This window comes from Ciconia boyciana, chromosome 2, assembly GCF_034638445.1.
Source record: "Ciconia boyciana chromosome 2, ASM3463844v1, whole genome shotgun sequence".
Taxonomy (NCBI): Eukaryota; Metazoa; Chordata; class Aves; order Ciconiiformes; family Ciconiidae; genus Ciconia; species Ciconia boyciana.
This window is the reverse complement of record NC_132935.1, coordinates 43,588,830-43,601,945: the sequence shown is the minus strand read 5'-3', so window position 1 is coordinate 43,601,945 and position 13,116 is coordinate 43,588,830. Positions and strand designations below refer to the sequence as shown.

General features: G+C 36.2%; 1 protein-coding gene across 1 annotated transcript in view; it reads left to right on the top strand.

Moving 5' to 3' along the window:
* The window catches only part of RP1 (RP1 axonemal microtubule associated), a 181,607-nt gene that overhangs the window by 106,577 nt on the left and 61,914 nt on the right, over nt 1-13,116 (top strand). The window contains exons 31-35 of the mRNA XM_072851227.1: nt 3,665-3,884; nt 5,230-5,384; nt 7,334-7,547; nt 8,869-9,059; nt 11,105-11,315. Coding sequence (XP_072707328.1) covers nt 3,665-3,884; nt 5,230-5,384; nt 7,334-7,547; nt 8,869-9,059; nt 11,105-11,315 — 991 coding nt within the window. The remainder of the gene's footprint in view (nt 1-3,664; nt 3,885-5,229; nt 5,385-7,333; nt 7,548-8,868; nt 9,060-11,104; nt 11,316-13,116) is intronic.

Sequence of the window (13,116 nt, the reverse complement as noted above, 5' to 3'; positions counted from 1 at the left end):
CAGTGTTTCTTGGTTACTTACAGAGTAAGCTTGTCAGAGCGTGCCTTTGAAAAGTCCTAGTGTATCGTGCACATTCTGTTATCCAGAGAATCATAAAATGCAAAGATACATCAACTGACAGCTCGTGGGATTGGGATCCCTAAAATTACTCTCCAAAGCAGTAGCGCAGGTAGTATGAAATGAGCAACAGAGCTCTGCAAGTAGGACTGTTCATAAAAACACAACAAATACAGAATGTATTTGAGGGTGACACTATGTCACACTATGAGGGTGACAGAAAATTTTAAATCACATAATGCAATACTACATGTGTTTTCCACAGCATGAGGTGATGCTCCAAACACCAAGTATCAGGATTTCTGGAGTTCCTGACAGAAACCTGTTCAGCTGAATTTTAGGATGCTTTGACCACACCCTTTTAAGTAGAATATTTTATGCATCTTTTTTTTTTTTTTTTAACAGGGAAGTGATAAAGAATTTAATTTAAATGTGCACCCAAACAGTAAATTTTACAAAGCTTTAATTACATTAGGCATGATGTTTTTGGAGAAGCCCTGTGTGAGTCAAAAAGGAAAAGATTTAAAATATTATGAAACTCTTTAATAATCTTCATCAGTTACTTGTCTCTGAGAGCTTCAAAACCCCAGTGGCTTTGCCAGAGCATCCTCTTCATTATAAGAGCTATGCCCCTTCAGTCATATAATGGAAAAAATATTGCGTTGTTTAGTATATGACAGATCACATCCAACTCAGCTCAGATTTCAAGTACTGAATATTACATAAAACTGTTCAGAAGAAATAAATGTGGAAAAATTAATTAGGAAATTATAATAATGAATAAAAAACAAGGTAAAATTATTTGTCTGTCTCTGCTTTGAAGGACATGTTACATCAATTAATAGGCATCGATGGAGGGAAAAAACAATTATGGGATCAAAGATAGGATATCATATTCCAAAGGGAAATTGATTGTATTAAATTGCTCAGAAAAGGATTACAAGAATGATGTAATGGCAATGCTCTGTTACAATGATGGAGCTGAAGAGAAAGGCTAATAATGGCCAGAACTTGGGGGAAAAAACCAAACCCATAAAAAGGGGGGAAATATCTAATTAACTCAGTTGAAAATAGTTGGTGTTGTTTTAATTCCACGGATCATAGACAGTATGATTACTAGTGCTTGCTGGTTCAAATGCAGTCATGGAATTAATTGAAATTGTGATTCTAGAAACAAAAGGGAAAATAGTGGCTTTTAAATAGTCTGTCCTGTATCCTGAAATTATTTTCCCATATATCTCATCTGTGCATTTCCTACAAGGATTGTAACACATGTCTTTATGACAATTTAGAAGCCCAGAGAATTGCAAATTTGGGTAACAGAAGACAAAGTAAAATGTGAGGTACAACTTGCCCTGTCATATAAAAATAACCAAGTTCTGTAATGTTGCAACTCCAAACCACAGAGCTTTATGGATTAAGTTGTGCACAGCATTTAGAGTAGCTCTGTGATACAGTCATGAGGTCCATCTACAAGAAAGAAAACCTGGAGGCAGTAATTTTAGAATCAGTAATCTGGTTCTGAAAGAGAAGAAGCAATGATTTTGTTGCCTGTGAAGGAACCATAGTTTAGATGGGTGAAGAACCTGTGCGTTCTCCTCTTAATGAACCCAAATAATTCCCGTTAAGCTTAATAAGAGATGAATGCATATTTTAGGAGAATTAGACCACAGTCCACCATAGCTAATGATATCCTTTGCAGCATATACAGCATGAATGAAAAACTCTTGACATGAAATTATGCCCATGTATTTCCCTTTTCATGGTGCAACAGTGGAGATCAAGTCAGGAATCTGTGAGGATGTGGTAGATCCAAGAGGCATAACCCCCCTCACATGTGCATCATAGTCTGGGACAGCCTTACGTTCTGTATGCACGATGGCATACAGACAGGCAGGGCAGGCTAGGCTTAGAGAGAGGACAAGTCTGGTGCCCTCATCTTCAGTGTAAAGCTACTGCTGTGTGGCTGTTGTGGGTACTGTGGAGTTACAGTTCAGGAGCTGAGAGATTCCTTGCAGCCTCGGGACTGTCATATAGACAGTGGGAAGGATTTCTTCCCTGGTCCTTAAAGAACAATGCCTTGAATCTTGACATCTTGTAGGAGTGGCATGGCAACCACTTATAACACTTCAGAAATTCGGACTGGAAGGGATCTTATAAGTCATTGAGTGCAATTCCTTCCTACCATAGGCCTCTTTTCATAAGTTCTACATCATAAACAGCTCAAGCTCCTGTAAAATGATTTTGGCAGGTTGCTTTATTTTCAATTAACTGTTCGTCTTCATACTCAGATGAAGACTTTACTATTTCTTATCTGCATAACAGGTATTAATGAGGGTCGCCAACTGTCTCCCAAAATGACAAACCCACACTTTTTATATGGTTCCTCCCTATCAAGAATAAGAATAAGGTAGCTAATACTTTCCTACATCTATGTGTCCACTGTGCAAAGGCACATGAACTAGCTTTAAGCAAGCTAGGTCAGCAGTGAAGGGCTGTCAAGTGCAGAGCTCTGTTGAGAAGCAGAATAAATTGATCTATTAGGAGCTCTGTACTCTGTCTTAGGAGTCAGTCTGCTGGTGATCCTGCTGGTCCCAGAGCATGACTGTGTAAGACTAACTTCAGTTTCTGACTGTGATGATACTGGGTGCACAAAGGATTTATTTCCTGGCAACAGTCACCAAAGCTTTTGTTGTGACTGGTCTGGAAAAAAAAAGAAGCAATATGAGAGAAGAACAAGGCCACTGGCAACATTTTCTGGTTTGATTCTTCTTAAAAATAATTGTTATCTTTTTAAAATAATACTTCTGTCTTGTTTCACTCGAAAATCACTTCCCACCCTGTCTTTCTTGCAGTTGGCCAGTGAAAAGCTGCAGCATTCCACTTCCTGGTGTTCAGAAGGCTTATCGTGCAGTGGTTAATGTCATGCAGATCATTAGCGCTTGATGGGGTTTGATCATCCCAGTTCCCACAGCCCTAGTTTGGATGGTTTAACCAGATCTCACAGAAGCCCACAATCAGCAACCAGATATTGAATTTCCCGTATGTAGTATGGGAATAGGGCTGTGTTGTTCTACAGTTATTTCTGTAACATTCATGATTTCCTTTTATGCAGAAATATCCCTTCTCTTTTCCAAAGAATTGGTTATAAAGTAATTTCATGTTCTAAATCCAATCATTTTGCAAAAGAGAATTGAGTTAAAACTTTCTAGGCTCATGGTAATTATCATTAATTTTTATACCTCACTTGACTGCTTGTATCGGAACCTTTAATTGTAAGTTAATGCTCCCCTTATCCAGTAGGGTCAAAGCTTTACATGTTACCTTTTGTCTAAAGAGCTTAAACACACACATGTTTTTCATTTTAACCTTGCCTTACGCTAATGGTAGAGTATCATGCTCACAATACTAATAAGGGAACAGAGGAAAATAAGGGAGACAATCTCACCCATGATCATACCATGAAAAAGAGAAGGATTGATTCCCTCATCACACTTACTCAGGATTTCCATTCGTTAATGTCAAGTTTAGGAATTCTACGCTGTTTGGGAAAATCTCTCTAAGTGAACCAGCCCTGACAGTACGCTCTTCACGATATTTGTTGCAGGTTGAGACTGGAGATCTGGGAGATGTCTACAAGATTCGTGTCAGCTGTGATGATGTGCCAGGTTTTGAGGGTTGGCATTTGAAGTCTTTTCACCTAGAAGAGCTACATACAAAACAAGAACTGAACTTTGACTGTAAGTGGTGGCTCTCTGTTAACAAAGAAGACAAGGAGCTGGTGAAAGAATTCCCTGCAGTCAATGAAGACCAGAAAACTTTACCAGGTAAAAACAGTGAGAAGATATAAACAATGTAAACTAACCTCTTGAAAATAAATCAATGCCACAGATATAATACAGCACTTTGTCTGAATTTGATATCTTCAGTGGCTCTATTTGCAACTGTCTTCCTACATGCACTGCGAAAATGCTGACCACTTAAGAAATTTTAATTTTTCGGTTAAGTCACATATTGGGTTTCACAGTTGCTAAATCTTCTGTATGATTCTAAGTGGGCAAAACTGAACAATATAATTATACTTTTTAAAGATGAAGCTCAAAGCCAGGGAAATGATTTGTAGTAGGCTTACTATTTAATTACTTAGCTTATAATAGCTTTAGTTACTAACACAACTATCAGAAGTAATCCTCATTGTACAAAAAATTTTTTATTTGTTTTTCCCTAAGGACTATTTTTTTACATGCTGAGAGTTTCAGAGTATATTCAGAGACGCACTTGGAATGTCAAGACCTATAGAAGTACCACATTTGTTCAGAAAAGTTGGCAATTACACATGAGATAAAAGTAATTAGAGACATGACTGCTTTTCTAAACTAAAGTTCCAGAAGTTCTGGTCCCTGAATACCTCAAACCTATTCACGACCTTAAAAGAAACTATAGCATTATGTTAGTTAAATGTTAACTCAGCAGGACTGTACACTAAAAATGACATTTGAAAAATTTTGGTTATTCTTTTTGTATGAGTATGAATACATATGCAGTATAATGATCTTTCTCAGAAGAAAACCCAGTCTCACTGTGTAGAAGTGCATTTATACAGGAGCACTATAGAGGCAAAAAGTTTATAGTTCCTGTCATGCACCTTAAATTAATAACTGCATTTTGTAAATTCTTATACTTCTATGTCATGTTACGCATCCAGATGCTATGCTACATGTTCTGCTATTCTAATTTGCATAAACTTTACATAGTGTCTTATTCTTTGACCTCTGATAGTTGTTATCTACTGCAAAGATAATTCAGTTTCTAACAGTCCCTGAACAAACTCAGATGAGTTCTTATTTTCCAGATCTTGCACAATAAAATAGAATTGGGCAGAATTTGTCTAGATATTAGTAGCTCTAAGCTGCATAACTCTTAATTGTCCATGTCCAATTTCCTTTGAATTTCTAAGGAAATTAATGGAAAGTCTTCATTGAGCTTAGTGTGAAGAGGTCAGATTCATAAAGAGTAACCTGACTATTTCAATCACTGTGTAGCAGATTTTTTGGTAGCTGCAGAAATAAAACCAAGCAGTAGTCTTACTAAACACTCTCTGTTGCTCTTTTCTTTTAGGTACACCTTGTACTCAGTCAGATTCATTTAAACTTTTTTTTTCTTTTTGTACAGTCTATAAGTATGTTGTCTCTGTACATATTGGCGACCGCTGGGGAGCAGAAACTTTTGCAAATGTTTATATCACTCTCTATGGCAAAAGAGGGGACACAGGTGTGAGGAAACTTCATACATCTTTAGCAAAAGGAAGAAAATTTCAAAGGAATAAGGTAATGGCACAAAAAATGCTGTCTTACATGCGCAGGATTTAGTGCTGCATTAAGTGTCACTTAGTGCCTGCTCAGAATACATCTTGCTACAGATGGGCAAGAATTTGGAAACAGAATTTATCTTCCAGATATTCACAGTAGACTAATGCCAGTGTTATCTCCTTCCTGCACAACAACATCCTCACATGATAATAAAGGCTCAACATGAGCACATAGAAAGCAGATTACTGGGGAGAACCTCTGTGATCACGCTTCTTACTTCTTCTGTTCCAAATATAGGACAGCACAGGTAGCAAAGAATTAATTAGTGATTCAAAATAAGTTACAGAAATTGCTGTGAGACTTTTGCAATCAATGATGTTTCTGTAACCACAATCCCACATGAAACACTAATTCGATGTCTAGTCAGTAAGTTTAGATGAGAGATAAGAATTCCACTTAGAGAAGAGAATGCACACAATAGCAGTGTTTCTAGATGACCAATAACAATAAAATTCTTCTCTTGTGTATTAGGCTTTCCTATGAGAGGTTCACTCACCGAACACTGAAGTTTGAAAAAGCTCACTACCAAGATGTACATTGTCAAGGAGAGTCTTAGATTTCTGTGAAATTATTTCACTAGACAATTACCACAGCATTTGGTAGGGTAAAAGTGGAATCAGTAACAAACTGAGAGAATTTCTAAATCTCATTTCTGCGTATATCTCAGGGCTATGCCTATATACAGAAGACAGCACTCTACAATCATTATTTTAATTTACCTTCATGCACAGATTTATTTCCTAAAATGTCTTAATTTAAAAAGTTAATGATTTCTGCTTACAATCTGGCTGTTGGGTCCTGACTATTGTTAGGAAAAAAAAAATCAATATTTTTGTCATATGAAAGTACTTTTAATATTAGTAGCTGAAAATCTACTTGTCCAATATTTTTATTTAAAAAGTAGCAGGGACAACACATAGGACTTTGGCAAATACTGCATTTTTTAGAGATCAGTTTGCTAATATCTTCTTTTTTAATTGTCCTGACATCTGGTTAAGTAAGTTCCTACTATTGAATTAATGTTTTATTGAGATGGTGGTGTTAATTATAACCCTAGATATTGCTGTTTAAAATCCAGTTGTTCATAACCTTGTTGATCTTTATAAGCTACCATCAGGTCCATCTGGCCCTAGGCTGGTCCGTATACAGAACACCTGGCTTCCTTAACAAAACAAGCAAGAATTTAGTGGGGCATATAATTTCTTTCTTTCCATTTCATATTTTTCCTTATCTCATTGGTTTTGTTGTTCCTATTCTCATCCACGGATGCCTGTGTTTACTTCTCTTTTTTGTTACTCTGCCTTCTCCATTCTGCTTCCCTTCCCATCTCTTGTCTTTTGCTCAAATTGTTCTCCACCTTCATCTTAACTTCCTCCCTTCTATTGCTTCCTCCCTCCATTTGCTGTTTCCACAATTATTTTCATTTTGTAAGAAAAGCAAAAAGACAGCCTTTTCTGACTATTGGAGCAGAATTCAGAAGCTATCTTGGAGTGAACACACTCTTTTTAGATTTCTAACTTTTCTTTAGGACTATTAGTATATATCTAGGTTTGTATGATAAATTTTAGAAACTGGAAGTACCCTGAAATTTGATTAGAACCAAAATCTTGTCATAACTGACTGTCAGAAGGTTGAGGTATATGCATTTTATTGTAATATGAAATAATGTATATTGTCCAAAGATCAAATGAAGTTACAATGCATCGTTAATTATGAATGTGGGATTCAATGTTAGGTATAATCAGTGTGTGCTTTCTTAGATTCAGAGGGGAGATGTCATATTAAATATTATAAAAAACCAGACACAAATTTTAAATCCTCAGCTGAATCCAGGACTACTTTTTCCCTGAAGTTCAAACATATTCAGTTCCAAACTCTGTTTTATTAAGTATTTCCCTTTTTTGCAGGTGGATTCATTTTTGGTGGAAGCTGTTTCTCTGAGTCATTTGCAAAAAGTGGTCATAGGACACGATGGAGAAGGCTACGGGGCTGGGATGTACCTCAAGATGGTAACAGTCAAGGAATCACAAGACTCAGACAAAGAATGGGTCTTCCCATGGTGGAACTGGCTTGATACTCACCTGGGGTTATGTGAGACTGTTTGTGAGATTGTGACAGTTGGTAAGCTCTTCTGCAAAACTCACCTGCCTGTTTATATATATATATATATATTAAATTTGGCTACAGCTCTTTCAGATCTCTATAGTATCTTTCTTTTATTGAAAATGTGAATTTTCAGTTTGATCTCAGCATTATAGCAAAACCACATCTGGTAAGGTCAAAGTTAATAAAATTCCATCCTGTCATTATGTATGGAACACTCACCTTCCAAATTAAATTTAGCACATTGCAATGAAAGATTTAAAGCAGTTTGGGATGTATGCCTCATGGGATAAATAGCTTAAGTTTTATGCACTACTTTCAGGTAGCTTAGGATCTCATTTGAAATCCAGAGGAAAGTTACTTTAGTGAAATGAGCCTAGTCTTTACGTGTGGTATTATTCCACAGCACAAAGCAACAGTTGTGGTATGCTCATTTCAAGCCTACTATGCCACAAGTTGTGCAAATCTAAACCTGGATGTATTTGGCAAAAGAACACTTACAGCAGGACCTTTCGTCATTTAGAACTAGTAGAAAAGATTCCTTCCTTCAGTCCTGTGAAAACAATTCCATGTAAAGTAAATGAGCTACAAAAGTTTGCCCAGAGGGAGTAAGACAGCTTAAAAACATAAGCTGCCCACGATAGATATACAGGTATTCAGTTGCATGTTTTTTCTGAGTTGTAGAAAGTACATTTTACTGAGCTGTTCCTTTCCATTAAATCATTTTCATTTCCTATAGAGTGGTTAAAACAGAACGAAAATGAAGGATAACAGCAATTAGTGAAGAAAAAGAGAGGGAGATAGTAATATTGATCTTCTGAGGATCTGGCAAATATTTTTGTGTGTTTATTATAGGTTTACCTGTAAGTCTCTATTACAGCACATGTTATACTGCTAGGTAAGATCTAGTTACAAGTAGAGTTCATTGGTATTATTCATTTTGCATTAGGTGCCTACTTGCTACAGATGGCTGGTGCTTCTAAATGATAAAATGGTTTTAGTAACCTTGATCGCTTTTTAAAGAACAATTAATTAGACCTCTAAAAGGTGACTGAATGTTCTCTTAGTAATTACTTCTAAACATTACAAGGAAAATACCTTAGCATCAAGAAAATACCTCTGAAATGAAATTTTAAACACAGAAAGAACATTAAGCTGTTAAATTCTTGGCAAAAAAATACAATAAGGGTATTGATGTGTTATTCTTAGTGAACTGTTGCTATAGATACAACATAACCTGCAAATAGAGCTCAGTGTACTGTAAAGGCTACGATCCTGTTATATTATGCCATTCTCTCATGCTGTCATCTTTCCTCTTTCTCTTTGATCATTTTTAAAGGTAGAAGATTGATTTCTAGTCCTAAGCTGCCTGAAATCAACATGAAGTCATCAGGTCTCTGGATAATAGACATCACTGGGTCTGACTTGAGCAATGAAGAGGATCCAATATGCCTTTCTTTTATCTTCTACGGCAAACTGAGTCACAAAAAGTTGCCACTTCAAGTTACAGGAAAAGCAATTCAGATCAAAGTACTTCAACCTTTCTCTATTGAAAGAAAAGCCTAAGAATCATGTAGCTGATAACCCACTTAATTCCGAGATAAATTGTTTCTTTAAACTAAACTATCAAATTGATTTTTAAGTCCTCTGTGTAGTTTGGCACGGGTCATCATTTTTGTCTGTAGGTAGTAACACTGTCACTTGAACAATAGTTTTTGAATGAGCAGATTCTCCCAATGTCTCATACTGAGAATGCTTAAGTGAGCGAATTGGTCCCTTGGTGCATATCACGGTATATACCACACTGCAGGTACTGATTTACAGGTTTTGTTGATCTCACAAAAGTAAGTAATTTGTAAACATACAATATGTCATGGGATACTATAGAGCTTTTGGGGTCGATGACAGAGAAGAAAGAATCATAAATGAGACAAAACTTATAGAAAGTTCATTTTTCTCTTTCATGTAATTTATTCATCCCTGCCACCATGTTTCTCCAGGCTAACTGCCTTTTCTTGCATGGTTTCTCTCTTTTTGCCTGTCATTATCATTTTCTTTTTCCTCTTGATCAGCTCCTTTTTACCCACAAGTTTTCTCCTTTATTCAGTTCTTCTGCCCTTCCATCGTTTATCTTCACTTCCTCCTATTACCCATTAACTGAAATACTAACAAGCATCTGAGGTCCACTTTCATTGAATTGTAGCCTGCTTCTTTTCCCAATGCTCTTACTTCTCTCTTGTAGCTATAATTCCTTCCCAGTGCCAACGCTGTGTTACTCTTACACTTTTCTGGTTTTGCTCTCCATGAAAGACCAGTTCAGTAGAATTTGGAACTGACCTGAAGGTAAACACTGCAGACACCTCCTCTGGCTCAGGAGATCCCAGCCAGAAAGTGCTGGAAGCTAGGACAATATTCAAGGGAAGTGTGACTACTACTTGTCCTGTTGTACTGCTTGTTCCATCCTTCTGTTGTCCTTTGTGGGTTTTGAGGAAATGGTTGATCCTTGTGAGAAAACTGGAAGTTTTAACCTTGATTGGTTCCTCAGCCTTTGTTTTAACCTTGATCAGTTCATCCTGCAGCTGCAGAAACAAATATAAGGCAGGACTGAGGGAATGGGAGCAAGTGCACAGACAGGGAAATGGGAACTTTGCAAGCCAGCTTTACATCAGAGAAATATGTCCATGAAGCCACATCCTGAAAGACGTTTTTTCAGGGTTGACTGCTGGAACCACAGAAGCAGGTAGCAAGGGAAAATCAGGAAAAAAAAGGGGTGAAGAGAGCCTTGGCAAAAAGCCCAAAGAGTGCATGAAAATATGTTACTTTTCATTTTGGGGCTCATCAGAAAGCAGCCTTGGAGCTGTGAATGAAGAAACTGTTTCCTGGTTCTTCTTCCTACTAGTCAGGTAAATTGAACTTAATGATTGAATTAAAGAAATAATTGGCTGGTTTTTGATGTTCCTCTTTTCTGGACTGAATGAAAGAGGAACTAAGCAGACTAGTCTAGGCCATAAACATGATCCAAAATGAGGAGTACCCAGAAGGTTTTCCTAAGTTATTTCCAAGAACCCCTGGTAAATATAAAGATTTTAGTGCACAGCTTCTATATGAAAACATGATGTAGGGTGAACATGGAGGATCTCTTGAATGTTTCCTCAAAATCGGATTAATTCTCCTTCAAATTTGTAGTTAATTGCACCATTTTTATATTACAAGTTGTAAGAAATATTTCTAATAGTGTTCAAAATTTTTAGAATTGACTAAAGCTTCTGTGCCTGCAAATAGTCTACTGAATCAGTGTGATATATATGAACACTGTGTCTTGTTCTGTGTACAAATTTCAGCAGTGACTGCCATCACTCATTCCCTGATATCAAACCTCGAGCATTCCATCTCCTCATTCACATTAGTAAATCAATTTTGTATTGATTAGAAAGGGGAAAAATAGTAGCAGTTATAAATCTGCCCCAATTCTTTAACTACTGAAGTTTGTTCAACTGTTGCATACAGCTGTCAACTATGTTTGATCTGGCACAATTAGAATGAGATCCATTCATCTTCTCTTTTTCCTTGCATAGGATGAACTGGCAGATATTAGCTCAATATACAAAGTTCAGGTAACTGGCCCACATAGCGAGCTAAAACAGCCATGGCACTTAGATTTACTGCATATGAAGCACACAGGCACAAAGGAAGAGATGTATTTAGCTTTTGACTGCTGGTTCAACCCTAATGAAGACAAATGTGTGGAACTGCCAGCTCTCTGTGCAGATCAGGAGCCTTTGCCTGGTAAGCTAAGTCCTTTTTTGTTACTGGGGTCAGGATCTGTCACTGGAATACCAGTGTATCTCTTCTGGGCCTAAAATACTGTGTGAGGATTTCCACAAGAATTTGATGTTAAGGAATATGATGGTTTTGCACATGCATTTATCACAAAAGAAAGCTGAGAAAACAGAAATCATTGGTATCAGGATGCTATAATTGCTGACACCAAACATAGGATTTGGCTTCTTTCATGTTAGATGATGTTCCAGTTTTAGCTCTTGATTGTTTTATTAACTCTTCAAATTAGTGCTATGTCAACTGAAGATGTGTACAAAACATCATTGACTATGTGATATTACCTGAATCTTCCTATTCACAAAGAAATGTATGTGACCTAGAAACATAGTAAATTTTTTAAGAATAAAAGAATTGCAAAGACCCCCTACAAAACAGAGATAGAATTTTTAAAATGTGTTACAATTAGCCAGCAGAGATATCCAAGAATTTAAATTGCACTGGTGTTTTATTGACATTGATGAGAAATTTATAGCACAGCAAGTAAAAGTCCACAAAAATATACACTAAGTTGCATGTTTCTCTCCTGTTAGTAACACATGTGAATTGTATGATGCCAGAGAGATAATAAAGTGATTTCTCCCACCCCCCCAGGAATATGGAGAGGAACAACTAATTGCATACAGATAACTTGATCACTAGCTATTTAAGAACAGGCTTCCCATCTACCCAGCTCATTAGAATAAAGAGGATTGATGGGCATAGTAAAGATCATATATTGAAGATTTTAGTGACAGTTAAGAGGTTTATTGCCAGAGGCTATAGTACAAAGAGTCCTGCTTAAACAGAAACTAATAGAAAAAGACGGAAGTGGCCCAGAAAAAGGAATAAAATATTCCATGTGAACTTTTGCACATTATTGTCAATGGAGATTTTCCTAAATATTTCATCGCATTTAAAGTTGAAACTTGAACAAAATAAACACTGAAAATATTTTAAATCTCTGGTTTTGTGTGGGTTTGCATAATTTTAAACAATTAGTGGCCTTGTATTCATTTACTGAAAAAATGTTATTTTAGGGTTTTGATCTGTCAGATTCAAAATAACATTGGAAGTTGGATGTAATATATGCAGGATGTACAATGCTGAATATAGTAAATCTAGAGGTTGTTAAAAAGCTCTATTTCCCCAGCTGGGGAAAATTGAACAATTGGGGAAAATTATAAGTATTGGTAATTATTTTCAGAATTCAAAATTGCTAAATGTTTAACTACATATAAAAACTCCAGAAATTCAAACAAAAAAAATTTCTAGAATGCACCCCTCAAAGCTTCTATTATGCTAAGAACCAAATGGAGATACTGTCAGACAGCATTATCCTGATTTGTAAAGCAATTAAGTTTTGAAGTATAATAGAAAGTTAAGGTGTTTTTCTTGGAAAATTCTAGGAATTTTCTAGGAAAATGTTCTTGGAAAATTTCTAGGAAAAAGATGTGTATATACTCTCCCTCAAAAATTATTCCATGATGGGTAGTATCCACTAACTAGGATGTTTCTTACAAACCATTTTGTGGACTCCAGTTATATACAACTGGAAGTGTTAATATCAGTTTTATTATTTGTAGCCCCAATACTAATTATTCCTTGTATTCCAGTTTGATTACTAGAGAAAAAATAATTCATTTTTATGTGTTTGCTCTCATAATTTCTTTGAAAGAGACATCCATTTATGGAGATGTCTTTAATGAATGTCTTGTCTGTCACTACATAATACTTAACTCTTCCAGATACAATTCAGTCCAGAAGTTCA